The following is a 22,036-nucleotide window of genomic DNA, read 5'->3' on the forward strand; positions in this document are numbered from 1 at the left end:
ATAGATGATGATATATATTTATAAATTCATTATGCATCTGCAACATCAGAATAATGGGATTTAGAATTTAAATTATTAACATTGCAAAAATTCAAAACCTTTAACACTAAATTATTTTCTAGGATTGTACGTGGAGAGTGAACCGAACTCAACAGCCATTCCAGTTTGATGGTAAGGACATCTTCCATGGTCAACAGCAAGTGAAAATATCTAATTCTAAGCACTGGCACAATTTCAAGTCAGCAACTCTTGGAAGGAAGAAACGTCATGATGTTGGGCAAAGAATAATGAATGGATTTGGTAGTGATTCAATAAACAACAACCTCAGTGGCTGTATAGAGGATGGGATCTTTATGAATGATATCTCTGAACTGTTGATTTTAGCTGCTCCTTCTCACTCCTATTTGGCAGGAGACATTGGAGATACCTTGTTACTTGGCAATGCTGCTGTCTGTTCACGGGCAATAGGGCTCCAAAAACATGTTCCCCCATTAAAAACCAGTAGTCCCAAATCTCTGATACGCTCACAAGAGTCTGTGGTGAATGGTGGTAGCAGTTCTTTAGAGACGAGCTTTGAAGATGACGCTGTAGAACCCGAACAAGAAGAACCATACTATCAGGCTCAACAAGCCATTGCTGGCATGGTGCTTCATCTTGAAGAACTTGGATGCACCTGTATTAAAAATGTTGATTCTAGTGAATGTGATATTGATAAGTTCATTGCTGCCAAAGAAGCTCTAATAATAGAATCTCGTCAGTTTGTAACAGCATCAAAGTTGTTTGTAAAATGTGCAACAGAATCTTCAGACCAAATGTTACAGCATTTAAACACCTGTGTTTGTCTTCTTGAGCGCATGTTTACTGTGTGTGAATTAGTTATCATGCAGCTGGCATCAGCCAATCTGATAGCCTGTCTCGTGCAGAAACTAAAAGATGTTGCAATGGCATATGCAAGGACTGTTAGCACAGCCTGCCGCACTGTTGGGGAAGGAATCTTGAACTCTCACTTGGGGATCCTCATGCATGAGGCTACCACCCTTGCTTCTGCTCTTACATCTCTCATGAGAACCCTCAGATCATTTACCAACCCATAAACCCATCTCTCACTTAAGTCCAGGTCTTCCATCTTAGTGGTAGGCCCTTTACCTGGCAATGAATGGATTTTCTAAAGCTTTATGTTAAGTTTATATTTCATCATTCCTTAGTGAATACAAACTCACAGGACACACAAGGTATTTTGTGACAAAGTGGTTTGTCATTGTAATATTTGGGAACAATATTAAGTAACAGGTGGTCACTTTATAACAGCTGATAATTATTGGGGTGAACACTTAACATAAGTAACACCAGTGTTTAAAAAACAAAGTATTGGAATATGTTTGTTAGTGTAATTGATACCTTTATCAAAACACAATTCAGTAACTTTTATATTAAACCATTGTAGGGTTACCTTGCACCAACTACAGAATTGATAAACATGGGTGTTTTTGAAACTTTAAAGGGTGGTTTGGTTGCTGTCTGATAAATCTCACACATTAAAAAAGAAAGAACTGTGTTATGGGTTTAGAGCTGAGAAACATTATGGAATGGATCTCCAAAGGAATTATCTTCTTTTTTCATAGATTCAACAACAATGAAACATATGTAGTAATTTTATTTATATATTTTGCCTCTAGTTTATTAAAATACTACACCACAAGGAACCAAGACTAGTGATACTTTTGGGTTGACTAAAAGTTAAGCCAGTTTTCTTAGTGTATTACTCATATGACATAAATATCCCAATTTAAGTAAAGTTTATAATTAATAGAAACAGTCATAGTATGTTAGATGGACTCAGGTCAACTTTTTTCTTGTATCACTCACCATGGCCATTTGTTTAACTTTTTCTTTGTTAAATCCACACCGTTATGGGTGGATTAATATTAAAATGTAGTTCTATGTCTTATTAATTTTATTGAAATTAATAATAACTTTTATACGTTTTTGGAAGTTTTTTGTTTTGGTTACAAATATTTTTTTAAAACTTTTATATCTCCTTTCATTGATGAGTATGCAATGTGCTTTCTGACCTGGAAACTGTATAATTGTTTAAGCTTGCACTTTAGTTTGTACCAACTGTTAAAAATTATACATGAAGGGCAAATTCTGTACAGCAAATGGTAATAACCAAAGACAACTTTTGGTTGTGTTGATAATCCAAGTACTTCTAGCTAGTGTTGTCACAATGATGCCAGTCAATTCTAATTTCCATGTAATGTTATGTTCAAGTTATTTAGAAACCAGTTAGATCTTGTAGATTTTCTTTGGTGTAAATACAAATCTCACGTCAGACTCATATTTATTGTGAAAGCCAGGATCAAAGTTTTGGTACAGAATAGGCCATGATAATAAGGAAGCTGAGACAGAAGCCATGTACTTTTAATATAATTTCATTAAACACACTGGCAACTTTCTGATGTGTGAGTTTGTTCAACTTTTGCATCCTTGCATTCTATATTGTAAACTTTAATACAAAAAGTCAGTTCCACTGAAGACCAACTATACAGATTCTACTACCCAACTATTGGTTGAACTTCCTATTCACAATACTTCATTATAATTTTTACTGTTGCTTTGTTTACCCACTCCTCCACCAGGGGGAAATATTAAAAATTTGGAATATTTACTTCCCCACACCACACTGTAGTACATCATATCAGTTAGCTTTATTGTAATCTTGAAACCAACAGAGCAGTGCAAAAATACCATTTAGTACTTAAACCTAATTTTTCAAATCCCACACTTGCAATAGATGGATTAGAAATAGTCCTTCCATACAGTGGTAGTTCAAAGCATAACTAAGTAAAATAATTCTTCAAAAATATTAAATATATGTAAAGTTTAAATTCATAATTCACCAGCCTACTTGCAAAACCATGGAAAATAGAAGACCCAGTCTAAATAAAAAAAGATGGTCCCACTGTTTTAGGCAATATTACACTGATGACTGCTATTCCTTTGGTGCTGCAAATAAGAGATATTGAATGTTACTGAATTACATTTAATAAGTTTGGAAGCTCATAACACTGATTTTACATGTTATTACTTAGATAATGTGGCTATTTGTAAATTATATTGTTACAAAAATTCCCCTAAGATTTGGGGTTGGTGTGAACCAGATCTTAAACTCGTAATTAATTCACAAAGAATACACCCCCACGGAATAGTAACCATGATAAATTAACTGATTGAAACTATGTTGTTGGTGTTAGAAATACAAAAGTAGATGGAATTCTGAACATATGTACATAAAATTAATTCACAAATATCAACAAGAAACAACCCGACTGTTGATAACTGAGAAGTTTACTTAATTCGAAAAGGTTTAAAACCAAATTTCATTCACACATCAGTTACTTGAGACTATGAACGGTAAAGACAAAATTTTATCCTAAATGCCCAGTATTGTTGTATATTATAAGCTATGTTAAAAATTACTTCAAATTATTTTCGTCTGTTTATAAAATTAATATTTTAACAGTGGTAAACCTTATCATACCTTGCCTTCTTTCTGAAGTAAAAATTAACAACATACTGAGCATTTGTATTTTTACATCTATAGGTAATTTCTTCCACGCAAAATAATTTATCTTGTAACCTTTGGCTCAATTTTTGGTTGTCATTCTGTATCCATGTAAAGAAACAACAATATTAGTTACCTCCCACTTGTACAAAATGGAGATTTAAAATAAGGCAAAGAAAATTGGACAATAAACTCACCCTCTGCCCCTGTTGATGAGTTCGTTCACTTTCAGCTAAGGCTAGGGCTAACTGTTCATCTTCATCTTCCTGATTAACTGGTGATCTGAAAACACAAAAATATCTTACACTAACTGTGAGCTCATTTTTCTTGTGATCATATGCTGTAGGAAATCTCAACTTTAACTGTTCGGTTGGGAATTAATGTGCGTGGAGTTTGTGGTTTAGTTTCTGCAGTTTTTAATGTGTGTGTGTGTTACATGTATATTTGTCAACTGTGCATCATCTCTAAATGCAAGGTTGCTTGTTAAGATCTAATAATGAATTGTTATACTCCTGAACTGTTTTGACCTATTGTTTAGCTATCATAAGGTGAATCACCTTTCACTGTTGTTCTTAACTTCAGTAGATGTTTACATGTAGTCCCTCCAACTGTTGAGAAAATTGCCTGTCCCTAATGTTTACTTTAAGGCCACTTCATTTTGTGGAACCATTATAGTAATTAAACAGAGCTTTAATCCAAGAAACATTTTCAAAAATATGGGAACTTATCACATGTAGTTTAAGTGAAATGTTACAAACAAAGTCAGAAAGCCCCAAAGGTATCCATAGATTGATTTATTTTTGTTTCATTGTAACAATTAATCAATTAAATAAGTTGCATTTAAAGCCTGTTAGTAAATGTATAGTCCTTAATATATGTTCTATTGGATGAAATGAGCTTAACCTGAAAAAAACAAAATTTATAATTTGGGCTAAATCATAGTTTACATAAAACTAAGTGTTTTATTACATGATGTTAGAAGAAAAACTTGAGAATAACACATTTAAATAAAAACTTTCTACTCTTATTTTGCAAGATGTTTTGGGCAGAAGCCTTTCTTTAGGCAGTAAAAACTGTTGTAATGAAACAGGTGCCAAAAATAATAGAAATTACACACATTCAACAGGTAAAATAAATAATCTACAAGAAGTCTTTCTCAGAGGTAAGGTTGAAGAGGGTGGTTTAACCAGATAAACATGTCTGTTTAAGAAATGAAATCAGTAAGATAGGTTGACAGAGTTTTATAATTAGTTGAAAATAAATCTTGTTATTACCATAAAGGAATTTCTTACTGCGCTGGAAGATAAAACAGTGTTCCAGGAATTCTTGTTTTAACATGCTAAGTGGTGTATTTCTCACAATGAAGACTATGGGGTCAGAGGTAACTGTGGTAAGGGAAACCAAAGTGTCTTGAATCTGGGAGGTCAGTGGAATTTTTTCTTACAGACCTAAGATGTTCAACAAAACAATGACCAAGTCTGTGGGATACACCTGCTGCACTGGATGCAGTAAGTGATACATTCTGTTTGAAATGTATGGACAGATATAACTATTGACACAATGTTTTTCACATGTGCTGTAACATACATGGTAAATTCCTGTCATTTACAATAAACACCATCCTTTCCTTGTATCTCTCACCAAACTACTATTAGATTAGGCTTTTTTCAAACAGATTAACATTAGCTAAGTTATCAGCCTCTTAACTGGGTTGTTTAAGAAAAACTGTTTACCTAAAAGTATGTTTTCAAAATCAATGAAACAAATCATCTAATTACATGACTATATACGTTTTGTGTGTTGGAACGTAAACATCAGTGATAAATGTTTCTTTAAAAATCTCCAAACTGCATTTTGAACAGTAATGTTAGTTTCAATGCTTGCCTTTATACTGGCTAAATAATAACAAACCCAGCCAAGTCCTGACAATGTGAAGTGGAACTACTACATTCAAGTACAACATGGGCTTGAGTCAGTTCTTGTAAACACTGCTTGTTATACAGAAGCTCCTCACCTGGTGGCATCAGCTGTCTGAGATCGCAACACCGACTGTTGTAGAGCTATAGCCAATGCTTCATCTTCATTCTACAATACAGAACAACACAAGAGGTAGTTACTCTGTTCATCAAACACATTTTATGATTACCATTTAAACCTGTAGTTGGAAGTACCTATGTATGAGTGATCTGAGAAATGTGGTTGGTGTATTACTTGTAGTATATTTAGTTGGAAATAACCACATAAACAACTTACCAGGTTGCCCTGAATTGCAATGACTGATGTATTATTAATACTGCTACTGTGAGAAGGCACAGAAGACCTTGAGTGACTATTGTTTGTTGTCTTAGTTGCTAAACTGCTACTTGGCTTTGGTTTGTTCTTGGCTCGAGCTAATGCTGCTGCCCTATTGAGAAATGTGGTTATACAGAGGTATAAATTTAAAATAATACACTTCTAGGACATAAAAATTCAGTGAAAGAAACTAGATCAAGACAAAGATATCACTATCAATTAGTTCTAATAGAATAAAAATGTGTACTCTTCATAACTTCACCGTGTCCATTACACTGATCCATTGGTTCTCATCCTGTTCATTAAAATGAACCTCATCAAGACGATCCATAAGCTGACCCACAAATGGGTTCTTACCATGCTTCTTAACTCTTTCCATAAGGTCTGTTTCATTGATAAACCCCCTGTTGCCACAAAGTAATCAATTTACATGTATCTTCACAAAATCTAAAACTTTCAGTAAATATTACAAGTCTTTTATACAGAAAAAAATCAGATTTGTTTAATTAAGTATTGTTACTAAAAATTTCTCTGCTTCAAGTGCAAAGTGATTTTCATGTTAAGATTAAAAATACTTTTCTTCACTTGAAAACTTTTTATCAGTTAAACTTTATATTTTCCCTACTCTATACATGGCTGATTTGACTAACCTTGTACCCATTACAAAAATCTAAATTATCCTTTTCTCCAGAGTTACTATAAACTGTAACAGGAAATTTCTTTATCTTAAATATCTGAATGCTTGTAACAACTTACATCTGTTTCTACTTTATTTTATTGGCATTTGAACCATATCTAACTAGTGATCATGTCATACAACTTATAAATCAATTGGAAAACACATAGCTTAAGTTACTGAACTGAATAACAGGATGCATGAGTGATACACATGGAGGATAATTAATATTCCCAATTTTACCTCTTTACCCTTGTGTTTTCTTGCTTTTCAATGTCAATAAACTAAGCCAATTTTGTGCAGTAATGATACTAGTACATTAAATTTGTTTTATTTACCTAAACAAGGTACCTACGAACACAGAATAACATGCACAAAGAAATGTCATATTATAATTCAACTGACTTTCCAATCATGGCACAAGATCCTTAAAATGATTCCCTAATTTTTTCATTCTCAACACTGCAAGAGAAATAGACAATACTTTGCACTGTAAACAACTTAATATAATACATCGTTTGACAGATTAAAACTATTGTTGCCAAGTTTGAAAGAATGGGTGTAACAGGTGAGCTTGGCCAGTGTATCTGCCTTGGCTGTTTATGACACTGTAAACATAAAATAATTGAAGGCTACTAAAATTATACTTTATTTAAATAGTTTCCCATAAAATTAAGGAAACAAAACTTGTATAAGATTAAAATTTGATTTATTAACATAAAAATTAAGGAAACAAAACTTGTATACGATTAAAATTTGATTTATTAACTAAGTTTTTATGTCAAGTGTATTTGTATAGAATAATAATAAAGTAGTTTAAGATGACCCACAGGAAGGTTCTCCCCTGAACCAGCTCAGTTAAGATATACATGCATAATATTTATTAAGAGTGCATTATTGACTTTCACAAAAGTTACCAAAAATATTAAGAAAAAGACATCCCGTCAAAGAATGTTTGCTTTGTTAAGCCACTGATTGACTATATTTCTTCTTTATCAAAAGTAAAAAAGGGATTATACGTCTATAATTTGAACTGGAAAAACTTAATATATAGGTAAAACAACTTAAAAATACATACCCCATGGGTGAGATGACACGAGAGTTACCCTGTAACCCCTGACAACTGTGGTCAATGGGATGGCGGTGTTTTAAACAGTAGTTCTGCTTACACTGGCTGCATGTTACTGGAACTAACTGAAATAACAGACTGATTCATGTGGTATTTTATGATTAACAAGTGTATTTATTGTTTCGTTCACAGTTATTACCAACTTCTGACCAAACCAAGAAAAAACAACCCAGCAATTAATAAACTGATCTAACCAGGAATAAAAATCAAAACTTAATCACTTTGGTATCCTTGTGCTCAAAACTAGTTTTGCTCCCTAAAACAATCATATATTTCTTACCAACACACACACACACACAGTTTGTATTTTTCATGTTAAAAGTTTTTAATGTTTACATTGACTAAAACACAGTTTTGTAGTATAAAAAGTTACACTACCATTTATGTAATTAGAAAATTGGCACACAAACAATAACAGCTCACTAGGTTACATTAAAAACACAGAGTAGAAGTTGAATGTTTTGAACTAACATGTAACTTTGAGAAGACTTGCACATACAACTAAACTAAAGAAACAATTTAAAATAATAATCATAATAAAACAAGTACAATATTTAAGAAAAACATGAATTCTTAGCCATCAATAATAGCAACAATAAGAAATCATTGTTTTTGTATTCCTAGAACTCATTTGTAATTTTTATATGTTACACACTAAAAAATTGAATCTGATGACCTGTTCTAGAGGATGGTAAACAAAACATATCAATATGGATAGAAGTCTTCTCTAGCCAACTTACAATGTGTTATGATAGTTTGTTTTCAATTCATGCTTTACAATGTATGTTGTGTTATTTTCTTTCCTTTTAGTTTTATATCTCTTCTTAGTTAAAAATAAAATTAATTGAAAGAGTTCCTCAATCAGTGTTCTTTGTAACCTGTCAAAGAAAAATTAAATTTCAAACAATCCATTTTGTTCTCTCTTGTTTGGGTCCAGACTGTCTTATTAAATCCATGTTTCAATGTTGTCCTACATGTTAGCATGAATGACAACAAAATATATTACTTACTTCTTTTTGTTTGCACCCTTTTAAAGAACATCTGTTAGTGTAAATCTGTAACAAAAAGGAAAGAGAAAATTAAGTTAAAATGTTTTATTAACAAATATTGTGTTTTGGATAATATACTATTCATGTATTCTACAAAGGTTTGTTAAATATAAACAAGAACAGCAAAACTTAATTTGTGTAGTTATAAAAAAACAGTTGAACATTTGTTCTGTAACATCATTTAAGAATACCTGCATCCACACTGATGAATATAATAGAATATCTAGAGCTCACAGTTCTTTAATAAAACCTTATCAGTAACTCACCTTTCGTTTGGCAGCAGGGTCAGACTGGCAGTCCATATCTATGTGTTTTCCGACCTTGATGTCTGGAGGTTCTCCACGTTTCACTGGAACTGGTTTATTACACAATGGACAGACAGGCACTTGTATGTCTCTCTGATGAGCCTTTTCACAGTTGTGTTGTCCATACTGAAAATGGTCCTTACTGTAAAATGAAATCATGTCTCTTACTAATGTAGTCATCTGGGATAAATGTAATAAACAGTGTAGGATCAAAAACATTACTCATATTGAAACACTGAAAGCAAACAGTTACTACAAGTAACATTTTGCACTCACTTATCTAAAGAATTAAGACCTTAATAACTCCAGGTTGTCTTGATTTATTAAAGCTAATCACAAGAGCACCCCCTAGCTCCTTGTTCAGTTTCACTATTTTGTTTAGAATAATTAGTATTCTCAAATACTTTAAAGTCTAGAATTACTGTTGTTGTTTTTTGCAAAACTTCTATTCAAATTAAATCAAAATTAAAGATTTGTTACTATTGAATAGATAAGTAAAAAATATCTGAAAAATGTATATTTCTACAATTCATATCACAATCAACCTATGACCAAAAGAACAGTTATTCCCTTCTGATGTTTCCAAATCTCTTAATACCAGTATTAGTGTTTCCCCCAAAAAAACAATTAACATTTTTTTTACCTGTCTTCAACTTTGTTTGCTACCAATGACTAATTTAAAGTATTTATAAAAAGTTTTTTTTTGGTTTAATTAAAACTAAAAGCACTTTCTAAACATCCATCTAAGTTGTATTTTTCTGGTCTTTCCCTTGTTCCTAAGGGCCTTTCTAATTTCATAAGTTTTTAATTTTAGTCAGAAGCCCTAGTTACAGGTGATGTTTAGAGATTTACGTTACATCAAAGGTTACATAATTCTAAGTTATAAATACTTTTGATTACAACTAATATTAGCCAGTTATTTGTTGAATTTAGATTTTATAACCAACTTTTACTTATCTGGCTATACAGGTTTAACTGTTAGTTTTTATATATCAAACTTTTACTTATCTGGTTATAAAAGTCTTAAACATTGATTTACTCTGAAAACTTGTAATTTTTATATGACTACAGTGTGATTTCACTTGTGTCATTCACGTTTTTAATAACAAACCTTAAAATAACAAACTGATAAGTTTAGGAAATTATACATGTGATACACAGTTGAGGCATATTTTGAGTATATTCTGGATTGTGTCACATGTCACATGTGATTACAACCCTGATAGTAGAATTCCCTTGTTCCAGAAATTTCTGTTCCTAATTTTGAACACACAGACCAAAGATGAGACAACTAGTTGTTAGTACAGAGTATGTTTCAATGTACTGGTGCTTGAGTTTAGTGTTTGTATGCATATTGGTAACAAGAACATCACATGTCCAGTGTTCATAAACAGCTCCCAGAAATTCACTGTGTGGCTTTACTGAAGTAGTTAGGACTTTTGTAAGTTATCTACCAGTTGAACAGAGAAATCCAATGGTATGTTAGAGGAGAAGTATTATACTAAACTATCAACTCTCTTAGTAACTCTAAAGTAGTCATGCACCACAGCTTAGCACGCATGGACATCACCAATTAATCAATAATAAACACTTTATACATCAAACATCACATGATAATTACAGCAAATTATCACAAGTTAGGCATAAGCAAGATGGCAGTACAAAATATATATGGTAAACTTAAGTTGTTATTAAAAGAAGTTATGTGTGTGTTATGATGTGATAAAAATATATGTGGTAAGCTAAAGTTGTTATCAAAAAGAAGTTATGTGTGTGTTGAAATGACATACCCAGTACTGGTTATGTGTGAAAAAGATACCTGTCTCAGGAAGAAAGTCAAATTAGTTCCTTAAGAAAAGGTTCAGTTATGAACACAAACAGTTTAGAAAATTTGTTTAAAAAGTTGACACCTAACACACCAGTAATTATTGGGTTAAACAGCCATATTAATGTAATAAAATATAGTTCCACAGTTTTTGATAACACATGTCCATTTAGTGAAGATAAATATATACAGTTTTTAGAACAGTCATTCAACTTTGTCTTAATCCATGACCCTTCACAGCATTCACTACAAAAACATTACTATATTACTATATCAGTACTTACAGACAGAATACTTGTGTTTAATGCATATATAAATCCACACATACATGCAAAGCATGAAATATTTCTCAAGCTAGTTACTTCAGCATGCTTGTACACAACAAAAAGCATGCTTTCTCAAATAATAAAAGTTTATATGACTCAAGCACCTATTTATACCTAGACTTGCTTACTAATTTAAAATAATATAGTGAATTGTCATGTTGTATCATTAAGAGACCTGTTGTACAATTAGAGAAATATGATGTAGTCAGATTGTAATTATGTGACTCACATGTATTTACAAATTAGAAAACATAGAACTCGTGCATTCCCTGGAACCCTGCATCTCCCAGGACCCTTGGATAACTGTCAAGACACCCAAGAGTTCTCCAGGATCCTAGTTGAATAGTACTGTTTTGGGATTGTGTAACAGTACCGTTTATTTTAGATGAAACAAATACAATAACAGTTCAAAACAATTAGCCATAATTTTGAAAAATATATGTATACTTACCAAAAAACCATATCACATGCATCACATTTCATTGGCAGGAAATCTGAAAGAAGTAGTTACACTTGTTACCATAGTTTGACAAACACAAGCTACAAGGAAATCACTAATAGTTTGACAAACACAAGCTACAAGGAAATCACCATAGTTTAACAAACACAAGCTACAAGGAAATCACCATAGTTTGACAAACACAAGCTACAAGGAAATCACCATAGTTTAACAAACACAAGCTACAAGGAAATCACCATAGTTTAACAAACACAAGCTACAAGGAAATCACCATAGTTTAACAAACACAAGCTACAAGGAAATCACCATAGTTTAACAAACACAAGCTACAAGGAAATCACCAATAGTTTGACAAACACAAGCTACAAGGAAATCACCATAGTTTAACAAACACAAGCTACAAGGAAATCACCACAGTTTAACAAACACAAGCTACAAGGAAATCACCAATAGTTTGACAAACACAAGCTACAAGGAAATCACCAATAGTTTGACAAACACAAGCTACAAGGAAACGTTTACAAACATTATCAATTTGGCTTCAACATCCCTGAACAAAAAATTAAAAAAAACTCAAACTGTTGTGAACCATACAATAAATGTGTTATCTCATGAAAATATTATATCTAATAACAATAGCCGACATTTAATTAATCTAAAGATTATACATGTACGTCTCAATATAAGCCAGCAATTCTCAATACACAGGGTGTAATGCATAACTGTCAGGTTTTATGTGTGGGCTAGATTTTTTTTACAGGAAATGATTGTGGTTGGCAATAACGTTTAACAATAAACAAACAGTAAACAATTCATGTTTTAAAATAATACATTAACAAATATGTATGGTTCATAATCACCAATCCATAACTATTGAACTACACAATGTATGGTTCATTACCATGATACAATAACATAATCACCAATCCATAACTATTGAACTACACAACGTATGGTTCATTACCATGATACAATAACATAATCACCAATCCATAACTATTGAACTACACAACGTATGGTTCATTACCATGATACAATAACATAATCACCAATCCATAACTATTGAACTACACAACGTATGGTTCATTACCATGATACAATAACATAATCACCAATCCATAACTATTGAACTACACAACGTATGGTTCATTACCATGATACAATAACATAATCACCAATCCATAACTATTGAACTACACAATGTATGGTTCATTACCATGATACAATAACATAATCACCAATCCATAACTATTGAACTACACAATGTATGGTTCATTACCATGATACAATAACATAATCACCAATCCATAACTATTGAACTACACAATGTATGGTTCATTACCATGATACAATAACATAATCACCAATCCATAACTATTGAACTACACAATGTATGGTTCATTATCATGATACAATAACATAATCACCAATCCATAACTATTGAACTACACAATGTATGGTTCATTACCATGATACAATAACATAATCACCAATCCATAACTATTGAACTACACAATGTATGGTTCATTAGCATGATACAATAACATAATCACCAATCCATAACTATTGAACTACACAATGTATGGTTCATTACCATGATACAATAACATAATCACCAATCCATAACTATTGAACTACACAATGTATGGTTCATTACCATGATACAATAACATAATCACCAATCCATAACTATTGAACTACACAATGTATGGTTCATTACCATGATACAATAACATAATCACCAATCCATAACTATTGAACTACACAATGTATGGTTCATTACCATGATACAATAACATAATCACCAATCCATAACTATTGAACTACACAATGTATGGTTCATTACCATGATACAATAACATAATCACCAATCCATAACTATTGAACTACACAATGTATGGTTCATTACCATGATACAATAACATAATCACCAATCCATAACTATTGAACTACACAATGTATGGTTCATTACCATGATACAATAACATATTCACCAATCCATAACTATTGAACTACACAATGTATGGTTCATTACCATGATACAATAACATATTCACCAATCCATAACTATTGAACTACACAAAGTATGGTTCATAAACAGTAATGTAAACAAACTTGCAGTAAACTATTTCTCCTAAAGATAACTATCTTTAAGACTCATGCTATACAAACTATATAATCATAAATCTCACTTAATTTAAACAGAAACAGCTGTGTATACCTAACAATAATTCTATATAATATGTAAAACTGATAATTCTAAACACACCTGTCTTATGTGTACTTCTATTTTTCCTGCTGCTGGTTTGGTATTATACTCATAATTCAGATTTGGCAAGATTTCTATACAAAGGGACAATTTTGTAAAATATATTGCTACTAGTTTTAAATATTTGTGCAAGACAAAATTCCTGTTTCTAGTTTATGTGACAAACTTATCTCCTGCTCATTGTTTAGAAGTGTGGCATTTATTACTGAAATCATGTTATTTTATCTACAACCATCGTGTGAGTACTTTTGGACCAGGAGTTTTCAAATTTGTAGATGGAACAGCAACATTTCTCCAATTAAGACTATGTAATGGGTTTCATTTACAATAACCTACACTAACAAAATCATTAATATGTGGATTTTTTTATGTAGAGTTTGTAGGTTGAAGGATAAGTTGGAAGCTATCATAATTAGGCTTTTACATGTAAGGGATACATTAGCTCCTCCTGAAATTGTGCTGCCTATTTCCACAGTCTACACTTTATCTTGTCTCTACCTTAATTATGATAGCTTCAAACTTTTAACACTTTTATTGGTAAGGAGAGAACAACATTTCAACCTTCCTAGGTCACCTTCAGGTTAAAAAAAAGAAATACAAAAACAAGAAAAACCTGAAGATGACCTCAGAAGGTTGAAATATTGTTTTCTCCTTATCAATAAAAGTTTGAATACCCATACCAGCTACTCTGATATACATTTTTATTTCAAGTGGGTTTCTTGTCATCAAGAATTATAACGATCCTATTCTGTTGACCAGCAAGTTTCAGCCCTGGGTTTCTGCAGATGAAGAACTATTGGATAGAAGGAAAACAAAAGGGTCAGAAAGAGTTTCTTGACAAGACATGGATAGAACAGTCTGTGAAGTAAACAGGGATAAATGAACCAGAGTTTGTTGCACAGGTGGAAGATATAACTGACAGAGCAAGAAACATAATGAAGAGGCCTAGCAGAGATGCAACTTTTGTAGTGCATGTAGGGGCTAATTATGTAGGGAAAAGTAGGTGAGAGGAGCTAATTAATAAGTACAAGTGGTTGATAAAGGTATTTAAAGAAAAAGGCTGCAATTTAATTTTGTCAGGAATACTGCCCAGAATTACCTGTGGAGATGAAACTGTAATTAGGTCATTAAGAGTAGATGCTAGACTTAAGTTAGTATGTAAGGATGAGTAGAGAGGATGGTTGGATTTGTGGGATCACTTTAGTGGAAGAACTTTTTGTGATGGATGGTTACATTAAATACTGTAGGGGATTCACTGAGGTCATTAACTCAGTTGTAGGTGACAAAGATAAAATAATTACAAAATGAATAAGAGGCTGAGTTTAACATAGGAAATGAGTATAGTAGTTATAAGAACAGGCTTAATTGATACTATTGTAATGCTACAAGAAAAAACAGATGACTTTAAAATACTGGTAGAAATGGAAGAATTTTAGACAATGGAAAAAAACTGAAATACGGTTAAACATGGAATTTTTTTTAAAGATTAATTTTTAAATATTCAAGATAAACACATTCTTCCTAGAAAGAAAGCAGTAACTGAGTAAAAAACAGATTTGTCACACAAAGAGTATAAGAGATAAAATTAAAGAAAAAACATTATAAATTGATTGGTAGAACAAGAGGTTTAGAAGTTTACAGACTATCAAGAAAGTTGGTGAAGCTAGAAATTAAAACATCAAAAAGGATGTTTGACACAGTCTGACTAAAAATGTAAAAATTAAGAATTTCTTTAAATACCTTAAAAGGTAAATGAAATATTAGAATTCTTGATGACAAGAAACCCACTTCAAATAAAAATGTATCTTAGAACAGCTGGTAGAAGTATTAAGACTTTTAGTAATAAAGCAGAGAACAACATTTCCACCTTCCTAGGTCATCTTCAGGTTAACCTGAGATGCAAATATTAGAATGGGGGTAGAACCCTTAAGAGATGATAAAGGAAGGCTAATATCTGGTGAGATTATTGGGTTATTAATATTTTTTATTTTACTCTCACAGACTTAAGATGTATTTATATTTTAAAACAGATAATAAATAAGATCAAACACAATGAATACATTAATTCTGATCTGGTTAAGTTTGAAAAATAATAATGCATCTGGGCCAAGTAATACTTCCCCAAGGATTTTGAAGAAGGTTAAAGATTGGATATATGAGCCACTTACTACTATTTCTTGTCAGTCCTTGAACAGTGGGAAGATACCAGAAGATTGGAAATTAGCTAGTATAACTCTGCTTTTCAAGGAAGGTGATAAAAATTGTCCTAGTAATTATAGACCCACTAGTCTTATGCCAGTTGTAAGAAGAGTTCTGGAAAGTCTGTTAAAAGATGCTTTGCAAAGTCATTTAACAACATTCAGAAGTTTATTTTTTTAAATAACCAACCAGGTTTTCCTAAAGAAAAACCTTGACTCACAAATCTTTTGAGATATTCTGAAAAGGTTACTGCTTATGTACATGAGGTAAGGATGTATCTCCTTTTTCAGAAAGTATTTGACAATGTGCCACATAAACAAACTTGTAAAAAACATTATAGGTATGGGGATAAGTTAGCAAACTGGATGGAAGAAACCAGAAGGTTGTTTCAACTGGAGTTCAGTCAAATTGGATTAATGTTACAAGTGGGATGCTTCAGGGATCTATCTTAGATCTTTGCTCTTTTTGATTGACATCAATGACATAGATGAAGAAGTAGTCAATAAATTAGTTAAGTTTACTGATGATATTAAAGTCTTGTTGGGTGTTGTTGAAGAGGATGCTGCTGATTTACAAAAGGATTTACATCATTTAGTGAATTGGACAAATAAATGGTAGATGGGTTTTAATTATAATAAATGCAAGAGTATGCATGTGGATTATCATAATTTGAATTATAAGTATAATTTGGATGAGTATAGCCTTAACAGTGTTGTGAAAGAAAAGGATCTTGGTGAAATGGTTGATCAGTCTCTTAAGCTATCCAGACAGTGTGCTGTTGCTAGTGGTATAGCAAATAGTATTTTAGATTGTATCTAGAGAAACACTGAATACAAGTCTAAGGAGGTTATAATTTCATTGTACAGATCACTGGTTAGGCCACAATTGGAATATTATGTGCAGTCTTGGGCTCTTTACCTCAGGAAAGACACTGAATTGTTGAAAAGGGTTCAGAGAAGGTTGCTAGAGTGGCACTTTGGATAAAGGGGTTGTCCTATGAGGAGAGACATATCTCTCATAGTGTTTTCTCTTGGAAAAAGAAGTGTGTGTGTGTGATTGAGGTGTTTCAGATTGTAAAAAGAAGAGACAGTGTTGAAACATGATATTTTTTCATATTTAACAGAACAGCAGGACTAGGAGACACAAGTATACATTATGGCAAGGTAGAAGCTATCTTCAGCTAAGACAGTTCTATTTTTCTAACAGAGTGGTTGACCTTTGGAATGGGTTGCATTCTAATGTTGTAGAGGCAGTAAATTTAAACAAGTTTAAGAAACACTTGATATGTATATGAATGATAAAGACTGGTTTTAATTTTTGGTTTTCAAAGTTAATTTAGTTTAGAGTGTAGAACATCTGAGATGAACCAATAGGTCCTATGTTGTTCTAAAAGTTTATATTAAAAATGTAACCAGTTAGTGTTCAAGCCACAAAAATGGACTTTTGATTATTATTTTCTATTTTTCTCTCAATATCATTCTAAATAGTTGGACTTAATCTATATTTGTCTATTAAAGAAATAAAATAATGGGCAATCAGTAATTTGAAAAGTCACACCTTCCCTACATCTTTAACACTTGTATCAAAAAACTCAACATTTGCCTTTCACTCATCTTTCTTGTTCAACCGTTTTTTTTATCCATGTTGTATATGTAAAAGCTGGTGAAAACTGCAGTTTTGAGTTAGGGCCCTTTAAATTAACATAAAGTGCTGTATAAGACTAAAGTAAAAGTGTCAGAAAAGACAAAGTAATAGAAGGTCATCTGGCCTAATGAGGTAATATCTAAATTAAAGAAACTAATTCATATATATTATTTGTTTAAATAAAACTTAAACATGACATTTAAAATCTTCACATCTGATAAATGTTGAAGAAATTCCAAGTGACAGACTAGATAAAAGGCAGCAAGTCAACACCAACTGTCAGTGATTGCAAAGTTGGCCATCATGTTACAACCAAGCCTATCTGTAAACTGAAGCTACTGCCTTCACTAATATGTTGCACAGAGAAGCCTTTTTTCATCAGTGTTATTGTTAAAAGAGAAAGGAAAGAAATACTAGTTTTTGACAAAAGCAATCAACTGGGATATGCAGAAAAATATTGTTTTGAAATATCCAGCCTCTATCAAAAGTTTCCTAAAAATACTTATAGTACTATGGATAAATTTTGTTATTCTACAACAAATAGTTTTCAGATAAAATCCTTTTAATTAAAATATTTTCTTTATAGACATGTTGCAGTTCTTACATTTTATTATTTTACATGGGATAGACTAAACAATAGTAAAAACTGTTTGATCAACATGTAATGATGCACACCCATACAACAGAAACTTAGGTAAATTTTAGAAAACAGACAGAAGCAGAAACTATAATTACTATTAAATACTAGTAACATAGTTTGACATAATTCACTGTTTCACCACAAATCACAATAATACTACTACATACAGAATACATTTGTCCTTTGTTTCCATTCTATAAATTCTAAAAATACAACTCTAGATAATTATTTATTTATTTACTTCTTCTGCTGTAATTATTACATTATTCTATACTCAATTTTCATAAGTAAACTCAATATTATAAAATTACATATATCATTACTTGTTATTTTGGCATCCAACAAATACATAAAAATGTTCACCCAAACAATAAGATATCAGCTAAACATTCCTTCAGACTATTTGGAAAATGACAAAATAATTTAAGTTGTATTACATTTCTTGGTCTGATTGTTGGCTTAACTAATTTATAATTAGTAATATCTTTTGATTATTATTTTCTATTTTTCTTTCAATATCATTCTAAATAGTCGGACTTAGTCTATATTTGTCTATTAAAGAAATAAAATAATGGGCAATCAGTAATTTGAAAAGTCACACCTTCCCTACATCTTTAACACTTGTATCAAAAAACTCTCAACATTTGCCTTTCACTCATATTTCTTGTTCAACCGTTTTTTTTATCCATGTTATATATGTAAAAGCTGGTGAAAACTGCAATCTTTTAGTCTATCCCATGTAAAATAATAAAATATAAAACTGCAACACGTCTATAAAGAAAATATTTTAATTAAAAGGATTTTATCTGAAAACAAGATATTACATTTCTTGGTCTGATTGTTGGCTTAACTAATTTATAATTCTTATTACCATTAACTGTTACAACTTACAATTTCAGTGTTACTGTTAAGAGTCCAGCAAGGCTTAATGGCTAAGAGAGAAAATATTTAAATGGATAAATTGGAATTTACTCATCAAATTTTTAAAAATTCACGTGATCTTGTATACATCAAGTATTTAAATAATATTTATAATGTTTTGTTAATCACACATACATAAAAGTTAAATGTAAACAGTTATTAGTTAAGTCCAACAAATATGACAGTAAGTTGTAACTAATACTACAATGATATATAAATTCAGCACATACAGTGTTAACTAGGTTAACTTCGTCAGTATGAACAGTACATACTATCACGCTTACAAACAAAATTTACGATTAGTAAATCATGCAAGAATCAATGTACTGTCTTTTTTTTTCGCCACCTTACCTAACTGATTACACGTTGGGTCAGAACAGTGGCCTCCTAAGTCAGGAAACTCCATGAGCTTTTTGAAACTTCTATAATTTCTAAACTTTTGCAAAAAACGAGATATGAGAGAGAGAGAAATAGCACGAGTCGAAAAACAAGCAAAAATGTCGTACTTAAACGATAAAACACTAACTGTAAAAACAGTCTAAACTTCGTGTCACAAAACACTTTTCCGTCAGTCCAGCAAATGACACAGCATATTTAGTTTATATTTATAAGTGCTTACTTTCGTAATAACGAAACAACTACAACATACTGTTACATCAGAAAAAAGTGTTGCAAATAAGTTAAGCCTCTGAAGACAGAAAGATATCCGTATACCTTAGCGTAACATTTACAAAGGGCAAAGTACATTAGTGTTGCTTTTAAAATAATCTAATAATTATATGTTTAAATTTACAAAACTTTAGCGTTTTCTATTTTGAGGTATAATTTTGATTTATTCATCATTGTTTCTTTTCACCCTTTTCTTTTGGACACCTGGTGTCAACCGTTTTCAACTTATTATATAAATATACTTCTTACAGGTTACCTTTTGATCTTTATGAATCTGTTTTGTTTATTATTTTGACAGAAGAACACATTAATAAACATCAATTAAAATGGATGCGTAATGATATTTGCAGTAAGTTTCCGAAGAAGACAATTCGTCATATTTGTATTCATTGGTATGGATATTAAAACTTTAATTAAAATAAAATTTTAATACCCATACCAGTCGTTTTGAGTATACATTTTTACTTCAAGTGGGTATCTCGTCGTCAAGAGTTAGTGATATTATATATTCAAAAATGTAAATACAAACATAATTTCTGAAATAATGTATTTTAAAAAAATATGTTCAAATGTCAGGCTAGTGTTTTAGTTTGAAATAATTAAATGATATTTTTTACAAATGTATTTTTGTAAGCTATATTTGTAATATTTTAGCCCTCCGGTGGGACAGCGGTAAGTTTTCGGTTATACAGTGTTAAAATCAGGGATTCCATTTCTCTCAGAGGCCATGTGTGTACTTTTTTTCTTATAGCAAAGCCACATCAGGCTATCTGCTGAGCGCACCCAAGGGAATCGAACCCCTGGTTTTAGCGTTTAAAAACAAAAATCTCTGTTATTTAGTTAGTTACTATGTTCGTTGTTGATGAGAATATTTTAAAGTAAGTTTATAAGTACATATGTCGGACATTTACCAGGTTCAGAATTTCCTTTGAGGATTCGTTTGTAAAATTAGACCTACCAGTGAACGTCACCTTTACTAAACGTTATTGAATAAATAAACAACTTCATTATTATTACTTATCAAATAACCAAAAAGACTTAACACAATGATAAAAACATTCCAACAATATTAAAGAGGAAGAACAGTTGTTTAATGGGCTTGCAAAAATCATTCACATAGGGCAAAGTCAAAGTCAGTAGTTGAAGAAGTTAATAGAATAACTAGTTGGATTGGAAAGTATAAAAATGTAGACTGGGATTGTGTTCCCGTCCTACTTACTCAAGGCCAAGAGAAATGCAAATATTTGCCACTGAAGACGTCAAATTGACGCTCCTATGGTCGCATTTAAGGGATATACAAATAGAGACAACATTTTTTATGGATAGCGCAGATGGCTTTTGAGTAACTTTGTGTAAATATTCGAAAACTAGTGCATAACTATATAAAGTTCATCCAAAGAAATATTGAAAGAGCAACATAAAGGTAGCCTAAAGTTAGAAATCCCTTGTTCTTTGTTTAAGTAATTTATTTTTGTGCATGTTTGTTCGTTGTTAAGCACGAATCTTCGTAATGTGTTCTGTTCACCGCGAGTATTGAAATCCGATTTTTTTATTACAAGCTCTCAGGCTTATCACTGAGCCAGTAAGAGACATTTTTGTTCTGGTTGTTTAAGTAAAATGGACTATACATGTTTTGCCAGATGCAGATATCGAAATTCGATTTTCAGGGATATAAGCACAGAGGCTTGGAGCTGATATGATTTTGCAGGTCAAAGTATTACTTTTTAATTGGTTCACTATCGCTTCTTTGTGTACTTTCTCTGCTCTTACTTCCAAGAAGGCATGTAAAGTGATTTATAAAGTTAAATCTAGTTCAGTCAGCAACACTTATATAGGTATTATTCAACCACCATTTTAGTAATTAAAACAAAGAGAGTGATGAGGACGTATCCTCCGGTGGGACAGCAATAAGTCTATGAAGTTACAACACTAAAATCCGGAGTTTAATCCCAGTGGCGAATGCAGCAGATAGCCTAATGTGGTTTTGTTTAAGCAAGAACTCGTGGTTAGGGCTTGAAATATTGTTATTCTTTAGTATTTCACTAAGGATTTACTTTATTTGTTTTA

At 31.6% G+C, this 22,036-nt stretch overlaps 2 protein-coding genes across 8 annotated transcripts in view; one reads left to right on the top strand and one right to left on the bottom strand.

Moving 5' to 3' along the window:
- LOC143230239 (uncharacterized) overlaps positions 1-2,455 on the top strand; it is a 110,211-nt gene extending 107,756 nt beyond the window's left edge. For all 4 annotated transcript variants that reach the window (XM_076463433.1, XM_076463430.1, XM_076463432.1 and 1 more), the window contains one exon: positions 123-2,455. In XM_076463433.1, coding sequence (XP_076319548.1) covers positions 123-1,094 — 972 coding nt within the window. In that variant the 3' untranslated portion in view covers positions 1,095-2,455. The remainder of the gene's footprint in view (positions 1-122) is intronic.
- Positions 535-20,149, bottom strand: LOC143230240 (AN1-type zinc finger protein 2A-like). Of its 4 annotated transcripts, none has more exons than XR_013016299.1 (10): positions 19,652-20,148; positions 11,619-11,661; positions 8,978-9,158; positions 8,673-8,717; positions 7,612-7,727; positions 5,819-5,969; positions 5,477-5,650; positions 4,840-5,013; positions 3,763-3,847; positions 2,690-3,006 (listed from the first exon to the last, which is right to left on the bottom strand). XR_013016299.1 is itself a non-coding variant. In XM_076463435.1 (9 exons), exons 1-9 carry the CDS (start codon positions 19,704-19,706, stop codon positions 650-652), a joined length of 771 nt encoding a protein of 256 aa, XP_076319550.1. In that variant the 5' UTR covers positions 19,707-20,148; the 3' UTR covers positions 535-649. The 4 variants fall into 4 exon arrangements, 2 of the variants coding, with proteins under 2 accessions (XP_076319550.1, XP_076319549.1); XR_013016298.1 differs by having other exon boundaries at positions 4,840-5,087; XM_076463435.1 differs by lacking the exons at positions 2,690-3,006; positions 4,840-5,013 and adding an exon at positions 535-673 and having other exon boundaries at positions 5,580-5,650.
- Between the last annotated feature and the right edge of the window lie 1,887 nt (positions 20,150-22,036).

This window comes from Tachypleus tridentatus, chromosome 10, assembly GCF_004210375.1.
Source record: "Tachypleus tridentatus isolate NWPU-2018 chromosome 10, ASM421037v1, whole genome shotgun sequence".
In the NCBI taxonomy this organism is placed as follows: domain Eukaryota; kingdom Metazoa; phylum Arthropoda; class Merostomata; order Xiphosura; family Limulidae; genus Tachypleus; species Tachypleus tridentatus.